General features: G+C 38.4%; 2 protein-coding genes across 7 annotated transcripts in view; both read left to right on the top strand.

Moving 5' to 3' along the window:
- si:ch211-154o6.3 (uncharacterized protein LOC563854 homolog) overlaps window positions 1-9,154 on the top strand; it is a 31,434-nt gene extending 22,280 nt beyond the window's left edge. The window contains exons 10-13 of the mRNA XM_056475354.1: window positions 1,003-1,125; window positions 1,307-1,472; window positions 7,091-7,176; window positions 8,838-9,154. Coding sequence (XP_056331329.1) covers window positions 1,003-1,125; window positions 1,307-1,472; window positions 7,091-7,176; window positions 8,838-8,932 — 470 coding nt within the window. The 3' untranslated portion in view covers window positions 8,933-9,154. The remainder of the gene's footprint in view (window positions 1-1,002; window positions 1,126-1,306; window positions 1,473-7,090; window positions 7,177-8,837) is intronic.
- An 82-nt stretch (window positions 9,155-9,236) lies between these two features.
- On the top strand, window positions 9,237-18,897 carry pianp (PILR alpha associated neural protein). Of its 6 annotated transcripts, XM_056475358.1 has the most exons (6): window positions 9,237-9,627; window positions 10,012-10,064; window positions 10,272-10,627; window positions 13,249-13,327; window positions 16,468-16,587; window positions 18,149-18,897. In XM_056475358.1, the coding sequence occupies exons 2-6, from the start codon at window positions 10,054-10,056 to the stop codon at window positions 18,168-18,170; spliced, it is 588 nt and encodes a 195-aa protein (XP_056331333.1). In that variant the 5' UTR covers window positions 9,237-9,627; window positions 10,012-10,053; the 3' UTR covers window positions 18,171-18,897. The 6 variants fall into 6 exon arrangements, with proteins under 6 accessions (XP_056331333.1, XP_056331335.1, XP_056331332.1 ...); XM_056475360.1 differs by having other exon boundaries at window positions 9,237-10,064; window positions 10,358-10,627; XM_056475357.1 differs by having other exon boundaries at window positions 9,237-10,064.
- The last annotated feature ends 1,806 nt before the right edge of the window (window positions 18,898-20,703 follow it).

Genomic DNA, 20,703 nt, shown 5'->3' with positions numbered 1-20,703 from the left:
AATGCAAATATGAAAAGCTTCGATTTTTTTTCAAGCTGAAATTTTGCCAAAGGCGCTTCTTCTAAGTTCTGAGCTAAAGCTATGAATACTTACGCATTGCAATTATTTGAGTTTTTATTTGTATTAATATCATGACCATTACAATATCAATATTTGATCAAAGCAAGCCTCAAATGAAGACATTTTAAAGACTCAGAAGCACAGAAGAATAGAGCAGCATTTCTTTTTATCAAATCAATCACACCAAATTATTACGTTAAACCGACAGCCTAATAATCCTTTGTCAACATCATCTGATGATCTGCCATCAACACCGATATTTAGTCAACCTCCCGTTTTATGAAGCACTTCTAATGGATATGCTGGATTCTCTAGCAGTCAATTTTTTACAACCCCCACTGGACCTTCATTTGTTCTTTGACTCAGGGCTATTTAACAGATTTATTAGTGGAATACATCTTGACTGAGTGTATTCGCTCAGAGCTGATAATATCATCTGTGCTAAAGTCCCAATGGCTCAGCGAACACAGGCAGAAGTGGGGGCTCTTTACCCTGGGGGCACGCACACACACAGACACACACACACAAAACATTTTAATCCCTTTTCCTCACAGGATGTTTGTGCCGAAGGCCATTATGTCAAGAAAATAACAACCTGTAAACAATTACATCAGATAAATCACAGTTACTGCTAGGAACGCACTACATGATGTGACGCTCTAATCGAGAGCGCTGAGATTCATAATGACGCCAGTTCATCAAACAACACCAAGCAGAAGCTCACGATGAAATAATGAGCTTCTTACAGACTGAAAAAACGTTTTTATTAACGACTGAATGTACACAGCAAAGTGGGCAAGCTATTGACAGACTAAGAAAAGGAGGCTATAAATACAGAGATTATGGGAGTGTAATTAATTTCGTTCACGGCTTATTTCAGAGAATGAATGGTAGAGAAATGTTTCTAATGATGCGGCTTTGCATTATCCAATTATTTGGCAGGCGTGATGACCAGGCTAGCCAATCACAGCAGCACTGCCGGAGTCACAGATTGCGTCAATCAAATCCCCGGTCTTTTGATCGCCTCATGTTTTGATCTCGCAAACGGAGAGAGCACAATAAACCGTGAGTGACTTGTTTTTGACACCTCTCAAAGTGTAAAACCTCAATATAATATAATATAATATAATATAATATAATATAATATAATATAATATAATATAATATAATATAATATAATATAATATAATATAATATAATATAATATAATAATGTATAATATAATCAGTCTTTTTCTTTCTCTCAGTGTTCTCACTTCCCCAGTGCAAGTACCTGGTTTCGCTCACTTCTTCAGATCTTCCCAGGATTCTGTGCTTTGCTGCGTGGCTGACCGCAAGCGGAGACCATCGTTGGGTGACAGGGGGTCGTGACCTCATTGTTTGGGAGCAGCTTCCAGGAACTTTTAAAAAGAGGTGTGTTTTATTAGATATAGTGGATGGTATCAATTTTGGCCTCGTTTCCAACTGGTGTTAATGTTTATAGTGATTCATTCAAAAGTGGTCAGCTGAGACGCATTACTGTTTCCACCTGGATTTAACATGTTCAAATGCATCTCTTGTGTCCTCTTGTGTTTGGATTTTATTGAGACTCTTTGTTTTTATTTCTTTACGCTCTACATTACTTGCGCTAAAGGGCTCAGTGTGACGCACAAGAACTGTTGAATGACCCAACCAATGACGTGGAGCTAATGAGTAAGCAGAAAATCAACGCATTAGCCAATATCCAATCCAAATTTCACACAGTATCAGGGGCGTAGCAACCAGGGGGGATACGTCCCCCTCACTTTTAGAGCCAGACCATTTAGAGACAGGTGATTAATAATTATATGAATGTATGATATCATACAGCCGTTCCCCCCACTTTTAAAATGTCCGCTACGCCCCTGCACAGTATTACTGATCAATTTCTGTAAGATTACTGGAAATACTTTAACGGTAAATAATAAAAATACACCATTTACAAAATTTTGCCAGTTTACTGGTTATGTTGCAATTTTGCGCTTTGGAATGCGTTTTAGGGTATTTTTACAAGTTTACACAGGTAGCTAGCTCTCTGCAACTCTCACATAATCTCACAAGATTGGAAAATCGTTGCCTGGTCTGATGAGTCTCGATTTTTGCTGCGACATTCGGATGGTAGGGTCAGAATTTGGCCTCAACAACATGAAAGCATGGCTCCATCCTGCCTTGTATCAACAGTTCAGGCTGGTGGTCATGGTGTAATGTTGTGGGGGATATTTTCTTGGCACACTTTGCACCCATTAGTACCAATTGATCATCGTGTCAATGCCACAGCCTACCAGAGTATTGTTGCTGACCATGTCCATCCCTTTATGACCACAGTGTACCCATCTTCTGATGGCTACTTCCAGCATGATAATGCGCCATGTCATTAAGCGCGAATCATCTCAGACTGGTTTCTTGAACATGACAATGAGTTCACTGTACCCAAATGGCCTCCACAGTCACTAGAGCTCAATCCAATAGAGCACCATGGATGTGCAGCTGACAAATCTGCAGCAAAGGCAATATGCTATCATGTCAATATGGACCAAAATCTCTGAGGGATATTTCCAGTAGCTTGTTGAATCTGTGCCACGAAGGATTAAGGCAGTTCTGAAGGAAAAAGGGTACTAGTAAGGTGTACCTAATAAAGTGACCGGCGAGTGTATACTACATAACTTACACACTACTCCATATATTGATATTTCATTTTTGAGAAAAAACTAAAGGAGAGATACTTTGGAAACCAGAACAGAAGAGAAGGATGAGAGTTAAACATTACAAAATGTGGTTGTGAAGTATTGTAGTCCAATGAGATTTAAACTTTGCCATTTGAAATTGTAAGCTTTGTTTAAATGGGAAAACCCAAAAAGCACAGTGTTCTCTTAAAAGTCCTGCCACATATTTCATATTAATATTCAACATATTTTTGCAGCAATCAGAGCAGAAAACAAATTCTGCTGGTTTCTGCATTGATTTTCTAGTTGTCTCTTGCACATTAATATCTAAGTTTTGCAATCTTATTCCAGAATGTTACATTGAAAGATCAGAAAAAGCCGATACGTTCACCCGCCCATTGACCCTCCTCTCAAAGAAATCAGGAAAGTGGTCGATGGTGGAGAAAAGAGATGGATTAAAATGCCAGATGTAAACAGGAATGTGTTTGCCTCGTGCATCTCAAACTGACTTCCTCAAGCTGATGTATTTCGCAAAGCCCTTCTGCCCGTGCCCAAACCCTTCGCAATCTACTTTGTATAATGTATTACTGTATATCAATTCATAGACATCTCCTGACTCACAGTTACTAATATAAGACGCTCTGCTCAATGTTTCATTTAGTCAGTATATCAATATGTACATCAGTAATGAGATACTGGCTGGAATATAGTATCTTTGGGATGCTTATTAATGAGAAGTCTGCAGGAACGCTTCAGGCATAGTTTAATTGACAATGGGAAACATAGCTCACATCGAGCTCTGGATGCTGAGCCAGTGATCACATTGTGGAGAAGAAAAAATATATATTGATTTTTGTGACTACATTTCGGGAGAGCTGCGGGTCTCAACTGGTGGGTTATGGAGAAAAAAAGATGTTACATGCAAATAATCAAATCCAACCAGCCATATAATTCTGCACATTTAGATCAGCAAAAAAATTAGGTTCTTACTTCTTAGGTTTTTAAAAGGAAGAGAAAATGATTCCCGTATCTTTTGTTGTTTTTGTCAAAGACATCAAGGCTTCAGTATTTTGGCGGTTAATCTGTCACTTGGAAGATAGCCAGATTAGACAGATGCCAGCATTTCATGGCAATATTAATATCAGTGCTTAATTTCAAGGACATTTTCATTTACATTTGACACTGTTGATGGAAACATTAAACTCGCATACGCTGCTTTTGTAATATTATCCGGTCTCATTGTTTGGTCTTTTTGCTGGCTTTACTGTGGTTTTGGACACTTTTTAGTGGTTTAAACTGAGTCCAAACTGTGTATCTAGATAAACCAGCTTAACACTAACCTGGCCAGGCTTGAAAATCAGTTTGATGGCTTTTTTAACCCTTATGTGCAGAAGGATTTTTGTTGACGAATCTTATTTTAACAGATATTTTGAAAAAATGCTTTGAAATTTTTAAAGAACTCAACGATACACTCTTGGCAAATTCACTACCCTTTTGTTATGTTCGGGATGGAAACATCCACTGAATTTAACTGCTGTAAAAATGCATCAGATTAATTTGTTTTTTTTCAATTCTTTTTTGCGTAAATCTGTTAATCAACCTCAGTCCTGATCAAAACTATTAAATTGTTTAGAAAATTACAGGATTTTAACTCTTTAATTGCCAAATTAATAAATTAGGTGAAAAACATACAACCCAAATGATGTATTTTTGTGGACTGGATTTGTTTTATTTTTTATCAAAGTCTTGGACAGGTGAAACAACATTGTCTTTAATGCATTGTTTTTGATTGATTTTCTCCCTTATTTACTGTTGGTGGCTGTTTAGCCCCATTGACTTCCATTATAACCACATTTTTTTGATTACAAAACCATGACACCATTTAATCATGCATTTTTGATTGTTGGTGGTTTTCCTGTTGGGAAGAGGTGAAATTTGTCATTTTTACTGTTGATCATCAGTTGGCACCATTAACCCTTGAGATAGGCCTGAGCAAAAAAACAAAACAAAACTTTGTTTCTGGATTTTATATGGAGTAAAACAGCAAATTAAAGTGTGTGTATGTGAGTGTGTGAGTGTGACCTTTACGCACTTACCTTGATGTGTCTGAGAAAATCTAAATATGCATCTCAGCTCTCAGAACTATATGGAGTAAATAAAAACAAAGTCTGTGTATTTTATCACCATCAAATGTGGTTATAATGGAAATCAATGGGGCAAAATCAGCCACCAACAGTAAATTGGGGAGAAAAAATGAAAATTAACAATGCATCTAAGCCAATGTTGTTACTAATCATTCACATGTCCAAGACTGTGATAAAAGGTAAAAAATCCAGTCCACAATTACTTTTTATATTGAAAATACGACATTTTGTGTGTTTTTTTCACCAAATCAGTGACATCATTTGTGAACTTGCCAATTAAAGAGAAAATCCTGTAATTTTCTAAACAATTTAGTAGTTTTGATCAGGACTTGATTAACAGATTTATACAAAAAAACAAACATTAAAAACTATTTATCTGATGCATTTTTACAGCAGTTTAATTCAGTGAATGTTTTCTTATTTAACATAACAAAAGGGTAGTAAATTTGAACAGTGCACAAGGGTTAAACTGCAGTAAACAATTTTGTGCTTTGCTGGTTCACCACTTGTTTTCAACTCAAAAGCAAAAGTAGCAGAATTTTCATCCAATATTTGGCACTTAATCTGCCACTTGAAAACTGGCCAACTTAGCAGATGTCACCATTTGATGAAAATAATAATATTACATTTTATGTTTGTACACACTGCCCACAAAACTATTTTAAATGAACTAACCTTCCAGCCTGTTTTTTTAACAGTAGTTTTGAGAACAATCTAGTTATTCATTTTAGGAACATCTAAGCTAAACCATCTAAACACCAATTTGGTCATGCTTGAAGACCATATTAAATAATCCATAGCCAGTTTATACTGGTGTGCCCAGAAAGAAGACCAGATTAAGCTAGCTATACCAGTTTATGCTGGTTTGGAGTGATAGTTCATCCAAAAATGGTTTTACTTCTCATGTGATTTCAAGGCTCTGATTTTTGTTGTTGTTGTTGTTGCACACCAAATAATTTAGAACAAGGTTGCCCAAACTTTTTCTAATGAAGGGCCAAAAACCAAACTTGATTGGCCTGAAGGGAATTATAGTTGCCTTGGGTAATTCCTAATTTATTTTATAATGTTAAAAATGACTAGAAAACATTGCTTTACATTAAATAATACATTTTTAAAAACATTTTATAATGAACTTATTACAGTAAAAACAAAACCTGATTTATAACAGAATTATTACACTAGTTTTTGTCTTTATTTTGTCGCTGATGTCTTCTGCGTAGTCCTCTATCTGTCCAGTGACAGTATTAAAAAACAGATTTGTTTTAAAAAACAGATTCATTTACATTTATTTGAAACATTTAAATTCAGTTGACTTATTTTGTAGCTCGGCAATAAAACAACAAAGGTTACGTCAAATTAGAAATAACAATCTCTGTGTTAAAGGCATTCGCCCCAACCCTCTCCATCATTCTTGCTGTCAGATGGGATCAAAGGCTACCAACTTTGGCCCGCGGGCCCTACTTTGGACATCTCTAATTTAGAATAATGTTGGTAGACCTTGACACTTGTAGATCTTAACATCCATAGTCAAAAACTACTGTTCAAATCAATGTCTGCCGTTTTTTAGCATACTTCACAATTTCTTATTTTGTGTTCAACAAAAGCTTAAACATGTTCAGAACGAGTGACTGGTGAGTAAAGTATGACAGAAGTGTCATGTTTGTGTGAGGTATTACTCAAAACAGGTTTGTTCAGATGTTCAAGCAGCAATTTTAGTGCCAAGTTGAGTCCTTAACAAGGCAGTGCTAAACAACAAAAGGTACAATCTCACTTTGTGACTCTATTTAGCCATTTTGTGCACATTTTGGAATACTATGCAGAGATGGAAAGTTTTCACATGTAGATTTTTACTCATGCTGATCTTGCAAATGCACTGCATTAACCAAAAGAGAGCTGTATGGTTTTAAAGAGACTTGTGTGTGAACAGTGGACACTTTTTCACTGAAATAACACTAATGTGACACCTTAAGCCAGATATGAAGAAGATTTTTTAAGTTTAACTGCCTCTGCCTAACTCTTAATGATATACTTGCTACTTTAAAAGCAGTTTGTATAATGAAGTCATTCCAAACCCATTGACAGTCGTGCTGTTGTCAGCAGAGTTGCTTCGCTTTTTGCTTCGGGCTGAGTTAAACATCCTTCTGTCCTTGTAAACAGTGTGACCTAAGTGCCCTGCACTGACGCTCTTCTGCTGTGTTTCCTCTAGAGGCGATGTCACAGTGAGACGAGACAGACGACTGGAGGACTGTATTCTGGAATCAGACAGAGACTCAGAGGACGACAGAAGTGAGGGTAAGAGAGGGAGAGACAAAAATGTTTTAACCTGCGTTGCAAATCAGTCTGCATAAACGTAAAGGAAATTTCTGTGGTCATTTACTCTCCCTTCACTTATTGCAAACCTGTTTGAGTTTCTTTCTTTTCTTGAATCCCAAAGAAGATATTTGAAAGAAAATTGAAAACATGTAGGCAACACAGTGGCTCAGTGGTTAGCACTGTCGATTGCATCTGGGTCAGTTGGCATTTCTGTGTGGAGTTTGCATGTTCTCCCCATGTTCGCGTGGGTTTCCTCTGGGTGCTCCGGTTTCCCCACAGTCCAAAGACATGTGGTACAGGTGAATTGAATAAACTAAATTGGCCGTAGTGTATGTGTGTACATGCGAGTGTGTTTGGGTGTTTCCCAGTAGTGGGTTGCAGCTGGAAGGGCATCCACTGTGTAAAACATATGCTGGATAAGTTGGCGGTTCATTCTACTGTGGCGACCCTTGATAAATAATGGGACTAAAGGCTGATTTATACTTCTGCATCAGCCTTCGCGCAATCTCATAGCTCTCGCTGTGGCTGACACCAATATTGACGTGCACCTTTCGAAAAATGTAACTACATGTCGCAACAACGCATAGCGCAAGCTCTGTGAATGGTCAGCTTGGTAGCGGTGACAAGTGTGGGCGGTGCTGAGAGCCGAGAGTGTTTTTAAGTGTCGAGACTCATGAAGAAGCTCCAGATGTAACCTTTTGTTTTGTGTTTACTAGGGATGCTCCCATTAGGATTTTTGCAGCCGATACCGAGTACCAGTTCCTTCTCATGGTGATCAGCCTATACCAAGTACCGATTTTGATGCTTTAAGCTTTATAATGCATTAATCACGTTTTCAGTCCAAGTATGATACGTAAGCTTAAGAGACATGAGATCCTTTACCATTTAGTGTGGACATGTCATGGTCAGAAGCAATCTTACAGAAGAAAATAGATAAAACAGATATAAAAATTGGCAAGAAGAATCACTAATAAAGCAATTTGGAAACATTGCAAATCATGGAACAAACAATTGTGATCGGTTCATGAGATCGGCCAGATTAGTAAGTACCAATCGAGTCATGATAAGTGATTATCGGCCGATTTCTGGCCGATCGATTGGAGCATTCCTAGTGTTTACCTTATGATCAAAGTTGTTGCACGTCCGCCGGTTCCCGCCTCTGAATAAGTGAGTTTTAGCTAATTGTACATTTAAGGTAACGTTCAGAAAAAAACAAAACACCAACGTAACCAAAACATAAAAACCTACTGCCAGTTAGCTTTTGGGAAGTGTTATTGCAGAGCAACACAAACAGCATGCAGAAGTATAAATGCACAACTACTCGCAAGGCAGGCGCCGTGGGTCACGCCAATCACTCGATGCAGAAGTATAAATCGTCTTCAAGCTGAAGGAGAATGAACGAATAAAAGCATGTAACCATTGACGGAAAAACAACTTATGGAAGTCAATGGGTTTCAGCTTTCTTTCAAATATCTTCTTTAGTGTTTTTAAAGAAACTCAAACAAGTGAAGAGTGAGTAAATGAAGACAGAATTTTCAGTTTTGTGTGAACTATCCCTTATAAAATAAATAAAACGGCTACAACATATTTTATAGACTTCAAAAATATCAGAATTTACAGTCAAAACTGTCTTTCTCCAGATGATGATGATGATGATGGAGAGTCCACGACCCAGGATGCACCTAAAACAGAGGAACCCGCAAGTTCCTCATGGCTGCGTTGTGTTCTCCAGTGAGCGAGAGGAGGGGTGAATGAAAAACGAGAGGACAAGGGGGAAGGAGGAGGGTTAAAAAGAACAAACTGTAAAGCAAGAGAAGGCAAGGTCAAGCGACAACGACGAGTTGCGCACTATGGATTGAACAGATTGACTGACTGGCAGAAACAGAAGGAGGACAGAAACAACAGACTGTTTTTCTATGTAAACGTTGATCCAATAAAACCAACCGCGTTACGACTACGCGTGTGTGTGTGTGTGTGTGTGAGAGTATTTATCATCTCTGTCACTTCTGCCTATAAATATCTATGGCGTTGTTCATCATGTAAGGCTCCCATCCAACGCTACATTAATGTATATTGATTCCCCTGCCGCTGCCTCTCTTCATTCGTCCTTTCGGAGTACTTTTTATTTACTTCAACCGGTCTGGGGAATATTAATAAGCCGCTTCTTTTTTCTATTTTCGCCTTCAAAATTCATTTATTTCCTTCTCGCTGCTGCCTATTTAATTTGAACCAGTTAAGATGCATAATTAGTATTTCAATCTTTCCTCCAATCCTCTTTCCTCTCTCTCCCGTTCTCACTCTCCCTCCCTCTCCCGCACTCTATTTCTCACTCGCACAATTTCTGCATGTCTCTGTCTCTACGGCAACCAATGCTTTCCCCCACTTCCAGGCGCTCAGCCTCTCTCCCACTCCCTTCTTCAGTGGCACGAGGTAGGTATGCGAGTCCATATTTCTGCCTTGAGAGTGTGAATCTGCATGTTTTCCGACGTGTCAGGGTGATTTCGTGTTGTTGGAGTGCGCTGTGAGCTTGGTTACAGATGTTGAGTTCTGTTTGATGGATGGGGGATGAGGTTTGAAGCCGTGAAGGCATCCACAGGTGTGTTCCACAGTAGTTCCTAGGCTTCAGCAAGTGGTTTTGGTTGTCGATGAGTGCGCGTGCAAACGTGTGTGCGCTTTTATTTGTGTTGTCTCAGAGCCAGCAGGGTATTTCTCCACTACAGCCATCTGTTTATGGTCTTTTAGTCAGTGTCAAGGCTGAGCCCTCCCCCTTCCAGCTCTGTTTCTCCTCTCATCCTTCTCTCTTTCTCATTTCAGAGATGATCGGAGCGGCGAGGAGTCAGTGAACAGGCAGAAGCGATGGAGCGATGGTAAGCCAGAGCGTGCTGTTTGAGTTGCGCTGTGCTCTCAGATCTGACCAGTTAATTTCAGCAGCCCGTTGGGTTGCATCAGCTCCTGCTTTAAGTCTCTTTCCATCTGCCTCTCTCACTTATGTGCTCACTTTTTCCGATCTCTAGCTTTTCCTTTTCAATCCCTCCTTCCGTCTTTTTCGTTGCTTGTCTCTCCTTCCCCCCCAGCTCCATCTCTCCCCACATTGGATTCATTCCCCTTTGGAGCTTCCTGCTGGTCACTGTCATTTTTTGCACTGCCACCGGTGACACAGATGACAGGAAGTGGGAGGAGTTGGCTGAAATGCAGATGCCAGTCACGGCGCAGGCCAGCACCACCCAGCTCTGGGCTGTGGACTGGGGTCCCACGCAGCCCCTGGAAGACGAGACCCATCATCTCATGTCCAGCCTGGAGACGGACAGTTTGAAGGCGACCACGTCCGAGGACTGGTCCCAACGTCGAAATGCGCCTGTCAATCAAACACAACGCCCGGCTGCAGGAGAGAAGGACAAGACGGAGACAGAGGAGCAGGACACACAGGAAGGTTGGTATGCGTGAAATGAGTTCTTTATCTGAGAGCTGCATTGCCAACAGGGCTTTGGGCTCACGCTGCTTCCTCATAGTAGCAAATCTGCGCTCGAGGAGAGCTTAGATTTCTCTCCCATTGAGGGAGGCATCAATGCAATCAATACAATTTTACCTGATTACGACACCCACCCTTTCTCGCCCCCACATTTTACTGTCTCTCTCCAGTAGCTCATTGTTGCTTTCACTCAAGCAGCTTTCTTTGTGCCATTCTACAGTTCTGTTTTCGGTAACACTAACAGTATATGAATAATGATGTGTTAATATGTCAACTAAACATTACTTTATTATAAACTAATGACGAGGAAATGCTTGCGCTAATCATCAACTAACTTTAACTACAACAGTAGCCATAAGAGTCCATGTGTGAATAACTACTACCTTAATTACTTGTTAGTTCATGTTGTTAATTAATGTATTAATCAACATTGAAGTTTAAGCTAAATGTAACCAACATGACCTCATGAGCTGTTACTGTATGATTATATCATGACTTTACTTGAAGGGGCACATATACTCATCCTTACCTACTCATGAACTCCTGTGTTTAAACTGTTGATGTTGACTGAACACTTCTCTATTGTTATCAGTGTAAACGCACTAGTCGGACGCACATAAGGAGTTCATGAGTAGTTAATAATGAGTTAATGATGATGTGCCCCCCCAAGTAAAGTCATGATATAATTATACATTAACAGAGTTCGTGTTGGCTACATTTAGCTTAAACTTTCTTATGTTAATACATTAATAACTAATGAGTCACATGAGTTCATGTGTTAATAACAGCTACCTTAATTACTTGTTATTACATGCTTGTTTGTTAATTAATGTATTAATTACCACAAAACCCATTATTAACTAGTCATGAACTCCTAATACACACCCGACTAGTGTATTTACACTGAATAACAATAGAAAAGTGTTCTGTTAACATCAACAGTTTAAACACAGGAGTTCATGAGTAGTTAAGGATGGATTAATGGTGATGTACACCTTCAAGTAAAGTCATGATATAATTATACATGAACAGCTCATGAGGTCATGTTGGTTACATTTAGCTTAAACTTCAGTGTTAATTAATACATTAATTACATTATGACTAATGAGTCACATTAGTTCATGTGTTAATAACGGCTACCTTAATTACTTGTTTTTACACGCTTGTTTGTTAATTAATGTATTAATTACCACAATCATTTCTGCTTCATTTAACCATCATAAACTCATGACTGAGCCCACATGGAATCTGCGTGCGCATAATTCCTCAGATTTTTAGCCCATCATTGATTCTGTTTATTTACTTGTGTAAATGTGTGTACATTTATATTTATTCAGTTTTTAAATTATTTCAGTACTATTATTGACTAATATAAAAATATTAATATGGTTTATTTATAATACAGTTTGTAAAGTAATAATTTGTCTTTTAGTAGATATATTATATGAGAGACTTGCTTTTTTTTTTACCAAATAAAGTGGATCTAATTGGATTTGTATTGTAAACATTAAATAAAAATTAAAAAGGTATTACTTTTTATTTCATATGTGAAGGTTTTAGTTCTGACACTCCCAAAATCATTACGCATAAATCCGCCGCAGATTTTTAACAAAATTCTGCACGGAAATAGCAAAAAATATCTGCAGATTCCTTCTGGCCCTAATCATGACATGTTAATGTATAATTATATCATGACTTTACTTGGAGGGGCACATCATCCTTAACCCGTTATTAACTACTCATGAACTCCTAATGCACGTCCGACTAGTGCATTTACACTGAATAACAATAGAAAAAGTGTTCTGTTAACATCAACAGTTTAAACACAGGAGTTCATGAGTAGTTAAGGATGAGTGAAGGGTGATGTGCCCCTTCAAGTAAAGTCATGATATAATCATACAGTAACAGCTCATGAGGTCATGTTGGTTACATTTAGCTTAAACTTCAATGTTAATTAATACATTAATTAACAACATGAACTAACAAGTAATTAAGGTAGCGGTTATTCACACATGAATTCTTCAACTATTTGCAGTTGCTAACTGTTGTAGTGACATTAGTTCCTGATTTGCGCACGCCTTAACCCATCATTATTCATATTAATGTTTAGTTTACATATTAATACATCATTATTCATGTACTCTTATTGTAAAGTGTTACCCTGTTTTCTATTGGGATGAGGGACAATGACTTGACCAAAATCTCAGTTAACTTTTTTGTGACATTGCATTCAAGGTATATGTTATAATTGACTTACGCACCATTTGGGATTCAAACCCATAACCTTGTTGACAGGTTTTGCTATTTGAGGGTAATCGTAACTTGAAACGTTTTTGACGTCACACACATCGAACAAGAACTTTCACATTCCTGATTCGACTTTTAGAAATCTGTTACTCAAAACTCCCATTTGTTGGCCATCAGTCTGAACATTGGCTAAGACATCTCGTCTTTCCACTTCAAAGATTTTAAATTCAACTTAAGAAGGGTGCAATTAAAGTGAAATTCACATTGAAAGGGAGCCAATTCTTCCATTTCACCCCCCACTGATTATTCTTTTCCTCTGTGATTTCTGTCTTCAGTGGACCCACAGTTTTATGTGACGGTGACGATTTCATCTCTGCTGATTCTGTCCGCGGTCGTCATCTCTGCTAAACTCTGGTGAGATGTTTCAACACTCCTCTGCCTGCATGGTTCTGTCATACGTCCCCTGAGACAGCTTGCTCCCCCGTGTGTGTGTGTATGTGTGACTGACTGAACAGTCAGTGTGTCATAATGGTCTCACACAACACATTTCCACAAACTTTCAGCTGAGGGTTCTGCTGTTCAGTAAGAGTTCCCTGCAGGACCATTAAAAATGTCATCTATGGATATTCTAACTCTGCAGACACCAAAAGTCTGGACACCTTACAGTGTTTTATTGTGCTGGTTTAATTAGAAATGTAGCCCGGAGCGTTGGGGGCCATCAGGCACAGGAATGCATTTGTAGTTACTCGGACGGCAGCATTCGATCGCATAGATGATCATTAAAATGATATAGAGAGCCGAGGTGCGGCCCATATCATCCTGAGAGTAACTATAAACACAGGGTGACAGGTTATGAGCTTGATTTATGACCACCTGCCTTATTTTATGCTAGAATGTTCCCTTCTCTGAATTCAGTTCCATCAGAACGTGTCAAACTCTTGCGCCAACACGCTCTTATGGCTGTTCGTAACTATTTTACGTTTTTGGCAAGTCGATGGCTAATTTGTGTCAGTTCATACAATCTCATTTGTACATTTCTTACACTTTGCATATACTAGGGTATGCATTCAGTGCGCTGTTATGCAAATTTCATGTGTACTTGCATTGTTTTTCTGTGTATGTACACTAGACTCGTAGCCCGCTATTCATCTCTAATGTTTTTGCACAAGTTTGACTAGCTTTCACAACAATCGACAGGTTTAGCTAGGGTTACTCAAGTAATCACTCATTACTTCTTGAGAGAAATAGCACAGATAATGGAATAGAGAATGTTTCTCTCTTTGCAGTAAGTATCAAAACTATAAAGGGTCCATCACTTGAGATTCCAGGCCATTTGTACTGGTCATTATTTTAGGCCCTCATCGATTGAGACCTCATGCCAGAGCTGAACAATGCAATAAATGGCCTTGTCTCAGATGTCACCCCAAACGCTTGCGGTCACCCATTCATGAAGTACTGCAGCTTTGATTGTTGGACAGAAGTCTGGTGTGGAGTTCACCTCAGTGTTGTCTTGGCAGAAGTGCACATCAAGGGCAGTTACAAAAGAGGTGCTTGCAAGTTTCCTTCTGGTATAAAATGATAAATGGAACACCTTATTGTCTCATGGACTTAAAGTATATGTTAGCTTATGAGTACGGTTCAATATACACTGAAAAATATATATTGTCCCAACACAAATTAAGTTAACTATTAACAATTAAGTGGATTGAACAAAGAGCAATTAAGTTGAACCAAAAAAATCTCAAGAATTGTGCTGCTTCAGCTCATTTTAAATAGGTAATTTGACCAAGGAGCAAAACTCTTTTTTTCGAGTTTACAGCCTTTCAAAGTATTCTCCGTTTTACAGCATACATAGTAGAAGGTTCAATTAGTCTACACAAGAAAGAATGATCCTTGTCCAGTGTCTTTGTTTTTATCCTTCAAAAGTTATGAGCTACTAGAATGTCCTCCCGTCAGATTGACGTTGTACCCCAGCATCATGGCATGTTGCGTTTTGTTTGGAAATAAAAATCGTGTTGTCTTCAGAACCTAACATCAGGCCAACATCCATGTCCAACGTCAGACAGATGTTGCTTTTTGGTTACTTTCCAATGCAACCTATAAACACCAAAATATCAATGTATATCAATAATGTTACAGCCTGACATGTATGGACGTTACCAATATTACGTCTATCAGATGTTGGATTTTGGTTGCTATACATGACGAATAAATGTCAGTATTTGACATCAATATGACATTGGTTTAAGATGTTGGCTCAACGTTGGATTTTGGTCACTTTCACCTAAAATCAACAAAATATCAACGTCTTTTCACGTCACTATTGGATATCAAAATAACGTTGTCCTTAAATGCTGGAGACCTAAATCTAATATAATGTTAACATCTTTTGATGTGTGTCTGTTGGGCTTGTACTTGATTACAGTAATGTAGTGGAGATGTTTTATTCCCAAGATTTTGTCAGTATATTCTATTAGTTTTGCTGTCTTCAGTAGTTTGTTGTTGTTTTTGTTTTGTCACCTTCACATTTCTTTTCCTACCTTGAAACAACATCTTGGGTGTTTACACCATTGTTAACACACAGAAAGTAGACAATGTGATTATAGTCTAGTATGCACATCCTATTCTGGTGACAAAATGTGTCACATGCAAAATGAAGTATGGGCAGCCACTGTAATGGGTATCAAGTGCGCATATGCGTATTAATGGGAAAAGGGTTTAGGGGAGAATTTTTTACTTCTAATTTTTTCATTGTTCTGTAAGAGTCGCATCGTACAAATTCATGGAAATTGCTGTCCTTTCCTCGGGAAATCGTGGTTGCTTCAGCCAATAACATACTTTCTTTAAACTGCGGCAAAGCAATGGTGCAGGTCACTACAAATCAGACGTTAAGGCAATGTTTGTGGGCTTGTTTGTAAGATCGATAGAGAGGTTTAAAGCTGTCACATCACGAACTCCCGACGGGTTTATGTTAATGTGAAGCCACCGCTCACCTAGAAGATCAGACCGGCGTTCATCTGAGCAGAGCCGAGGGCGATTTTATTGCATACACAAGCTCTTCTCTGCTATTAATCTCTGTATGCCCCACACTAGCCTTGACAGACACGCTCGCGCTCATTTAACAACCTCCAGCAGCCTCCGCCCGTCATCATCATCCCGTCAGAGCGGAGCTGGACTCAACTCCCGCCTGAGTCACTATAGATAAGTGCATATCGCTGCGAGCCATTAATATTACATGGCACGTCACGCCGTGTATGCGACACTTTGTCTTCCTCACCGTTGCCGGACAAATATGATTTTAAGCGAATATTTCAGCGTTTCCATCTCGCTTTAATTTCCCTGCCTCTACTTTGTTTTCGCTGAAGGCGCTATTAAATTAAGTCAGAGAGTGAATGAACTCCCTGTCAATGTCACTGAAGGGTTTGCCGCCTTTTTCGTTTAATCTCTCTTTTCACGCCTCTGTGTTACTTTCTTCGGTGTATGTTTTTTTAGTTGGTTCCCCCTGGATGTTGTCCTAATCTCTCTCTCTCTCTCTCCCCTTCACTTTCATGCAGTTATGACCGCAGTCTCTCTCAGCGCCCCCCGCCGCTCTCTCTTGCCATCCCCCGACCCATCCCTCAGGAGGACAGCAGGCAGACTCTGCACAGCACTCCATCCTTCCCCGACAGAGAGAGGTAAACCTAACAGACTCACTGCCAGCTCGGCGTGTGTTTGTGTGTGTGCGTGTGTGTGTGTGTGTGTCAGAGAGAGAGAAAAAGAGGCAAAGCTAGTAAACCAGGTACTCTCAGAGGGAACTCCGTAAATAAAAGAAGAGCTCATGTTCCTAATAAAAAGTACCCACACAATGTATTGTTATATAAATGAATGAATGGATAAATCGATATTTTTTATGAACTTAAAGGGCACCTATGATGAAAATCATCTTTTAGAAACTGTTTGGACAGAAGTGTGTGTAGGTATAGTGTATCCGCTGTCAAATTGGGGTAATATAAAGACCATAGGTCTCTTTTTTTAATTTCCTGACGTTAAAATAGGATCCAAATCCCTCCCATTTTGAGGCCTCCTGCAACATTATGTAGGAGTGTGGTTTCCCCGTCCACTGAAATGATTGACAGCCATGCATTAACATGTCTCCATTGATGCTTCGATCCTGGTTTGTGGACGTTAAATCAGGTTTATTTTGTACAGTAACATAACGGATATCCATACAGCAGTGGATATTAACGTGTATCCTGTCACATTTGCCGTGCAAAAACAGTACAAGTTTAAACGCGCAAGCTGTGTGTGTGCGCGTGAACTTTGTAACAACAGTGTGTGACTCATTGATGCAGAAAGGCTTGAATTAACTCCACAACGAATACATCAAATAATCATTGGGAAAGTTCTTACTGTAGTATTTCTAACAAACCATACGCGAGATCTGCTTCCTTCATGTCTGTCACTGTGCTGTTTATCTGACGCAGCCGAGGCGGAGATTGAGGAACACTAGCATTAAAGGCACAGGCAACAAAAACAGCTACAAGATATAATAACTAATCTGATGGGTGTTTTGAGCTGAAACATTACAGACACATCCTGGAGACACAAAAGACTTATATTAAATTTTTAAAAAGTGGTAGGTGCCCTTAAAGTAAAAACTATAAGTAAAAACAGGCCTAAATGTTTGAATATTATTTTTACTGAATTTTAGTTCACACATATACGATATTGTTAAATATGTTAGTGAATCAGTGAATTAAAATAACGGAACTTAAAATCATTCTACTAATTAAATATTCAATTCTTACATTTGAATTAATATAGTTAACATTTGGAAAACATACATGTGGATTTAAAAACAAATCTATTTTAGCTCTCACCATTGATATTCTTTCACAAATGTTCAATAAACTAGAATTCTGTGAATTAATATCATTTTTAACTAGAAATGCAGACACCGTGTTATGTACAGCTGATTCCTTTGAAGGTACATCAATAAGTATGTGCTGCTAGACCAATGGTAATGCTTTGCAATACAAAGCAGGCAGTTAGCCGTTGTTGTGGATGTTCTCTTCAATGGTTGTGAATATTTCAACAGCAGAGATGCAGGGAAAGAAAGAGAGCGTGCCATCCATGAAATCAGACTCCTTCCTGCCGCTCTATGCATTTCAGAATTAATCTCACTCTCCATAATAGAGCGAGACTTCTATTAATTTAATTTGCCGTCTGTTTCTTCATCTCTTTACCACACTGCAGGATACCGGTGGTCAATCTTTGAAGAGCCGACTGTTCCAAGCGTGATAATCGAATCCCGTGGGCTTGATACGGACTCCGGTGTGGCCGTTGGTGTGAAGCATCTGAATGTACATAACATGTAGATATATAGACGACACCTGTGTGGATATATATATGGATGCATACATTTGCTTGGACGCTCTGATGGAGGTTTTGTGGTCCAATGGCTCTTCGTTTCAGGCTCTACATCTTTCTTCCAGTGCTGTTTGTACAGTATTACACTCATTAGCCCAAGGGCTCCAGGAACGCTACGTCCTCTACCATGAAAACAATCATTAGCTTCTGATCTTGGAATAAGCTGTGATGTATGTAGTCATTAATTTAGTATCCGTCGTGATGTGCTCGCAGTAGCCTATGTCTCATGAACACAAAGGTTACAGCTGCCTAGCACTGCCTTTTCTCACATTTGTGTAGCATTAATTTAGGCTTAACGAATGACTGCAGTTATTTCGAGGAGTTAAATATAACTCCCATCATCTGTTTACAGTGTTTTGTTTCATATTGGCTCCGTGTCTCATGGCAACAGTGGCTGCGATGACGTTCGCTGAAACACCTCGGCGGTGTTAACGTATAATTTACTTAAGCTGACGAACATTTGTGTGATTCTGGCTCAACATCTGTTGAAGGTGTTCGTGAAGTTTGCGTAATTATATTCCAAGCGTGTTGTTATGCTTATTATTAGCACTATACTTCTAAATCATGGCCATATATATATATCTCTCTCTTCTCGGAGGTGTTTGAGACTTAAATAAAAGTCTTTTTGGTTAGCAGGGAGTTAGCGCTCACCAAAACGGCTGATGTTTGTGATGTTTTCGTGTTGAGTTTATGGTAAGCACAATCAATGACGGTGATGGTGTACTGAAAAACAAGCTTGGCGCTTCCATGGCATTTTTAGCTTGAAAAGCAATTAAATAAACATGCCACACGAGTTTGTTTGATGTATCGCTAGGCTAACAACTCATGGCTAGCGAGGTAGCTTGGGGTTTCTTATTTATATTTATGAACCCACAACTATCAGGAGGGTTGGGTTTTTCAGGCGGTAGAGTTTTATGATAATCTTTTGAAGTCAGTGTGAATCGATAATTATTTCACTTGCGTGTTTGCCATATTTGAGAATGAAAGAGGATATTTTATTTCTGTCCTACAATGGAAGTAATAGCCTGAATGTTTGCTAAAATAATCTTTGAATATCTAATTGGATAATGGTTGGCATAATTCAAAAGAGTGCAGCATTTTCTGCCTACTTAGGCAGTGTTGGTTCTTTTTTATTTATTTTTTTTTCTGTAGACATAAAAAAAAAAACATCTTTGTTAAAGTGTTAAAAGTAGGGCCAGACAAAATCTGCAGACATTTTTTTGCTATTTCTGCGCAGAATATTGTAAAAAATCTGTGGATTTATGCTGAATGATTTTGGGTGTATTGTAACTAAAAACATAATATGTTACATAAATTAAAAAAAAAAAATTAACTATTATTTAATGTTTACAATGCAAATCCTATTTGATCCATTTATTTGGTAAACAAAGCAAGTCTCATATAATAGACCTACCATATATCTACTAAAAGACAGAGATTATTACTCTTATTAAACTGTATTGTAAGTAAATCTCATGAACGTTTTCATATTAGTCAGTAATATTACTGAAATTGATTTAAAAACTGAATAAATATAAATTTACAACTAAATAAATCTGCAGATTTCTGCATGCACTGATTCGATGTGGGCCTAGTTATAAGCCATAAACAACAAATAAAATAATGGAATGACTTTAAAAACGGAACCCATGGAGCACTGCAAGTTAGAGTTTGGCGATGTCGACCAATTTGGCATAGTACAATGTCTAATGTAAAACATCGCAATGGACGATGACATCGTAGTTGTAGGTGGCGATAAATTAATTATTCATGATGGTCTTTTTTTTAACCTGTTAACCAAATCATAAATAAATAAAGAAAAGTTACACACAAATTACCACCTGTCAATCACTTTTTCCGCAGGACTTTGGCATGAATAGGCAGAGTGATCTGTGTCGTTATAATGGCGTTGGCAAACTTGGTTGGTAAAATAAAAGTGCACAACCAACAGTATCTGAAGTTTTTGCTAAAATTAGTAAGTACAAGCGTGAAAGCGAAAGATTAAAGCAGTGTACTGACACTGTGACACGTTACCTGATAGATTCAAAAGACCAAAGAGTCGTTAGATAGAGACAAGATGAATTAAATATCACGTTTAACAACTATAACGTTTAAAACTAAGACGTATTAGTGTAATGGGGTGTGTATTTTTTGTGAGTGGGTTTGCGACGGGACGGAGGATCGCGATGCCGGCTATCGGCGATGGGTTGATAGGCGATGCCAACGTCCAACCCTACTGCAAATAACACAATCCAATGATAGATACATTATTCATTCAAATTGGTTAGTTGTAGCTAAAAAAACTAAAATTATATTTTTAATTAAGTTTATTACAGAAGATATTTTATTATTAAGCATTTGAGTGTATATGCAGGCTGACA

The sequence above is a fragment of the Danio aesculapii genome, chromosome 16 (assembly GCF_903798145.1).
Source record: "Danio aesculapii chromosome 16, fDanAes4.1, whole genome shotgun sequence".
Lineage (NCBI taxonomy): Eukaryota > Metazoa > Chordata > Actinopteri > Cypriniformes > Danionidae > Danio > Danio aesculapii.
This window is presented reverse-complemented; position numbering and strand designations above follow the sequence as displayed.

Bases quoted from the DNA above. Each gene is read 5' to 3' on its own strand.
- pianp (XM_056475355.1), top strand. From the start codon at position 10,186: ATGTGCTCACTTTTTCCGATCTCTAGCTTTTCCTTTTCAATCCCTCCT. The intron at 13,328-16,467 runs GTGAGATGTTTC...ACTTTCATGCAG, and splicing joins GTCATCTCTGCTAAACTCTG to TTATGACCGCAGTCTCTCTC. The intron at 16,588-18,148 runs GTAAACCTAACA...ACCACACTGCAG, and splicing joins TCCTTCCCCGACAGAGAGAG to GATACCGGTGGTCAATCTTT.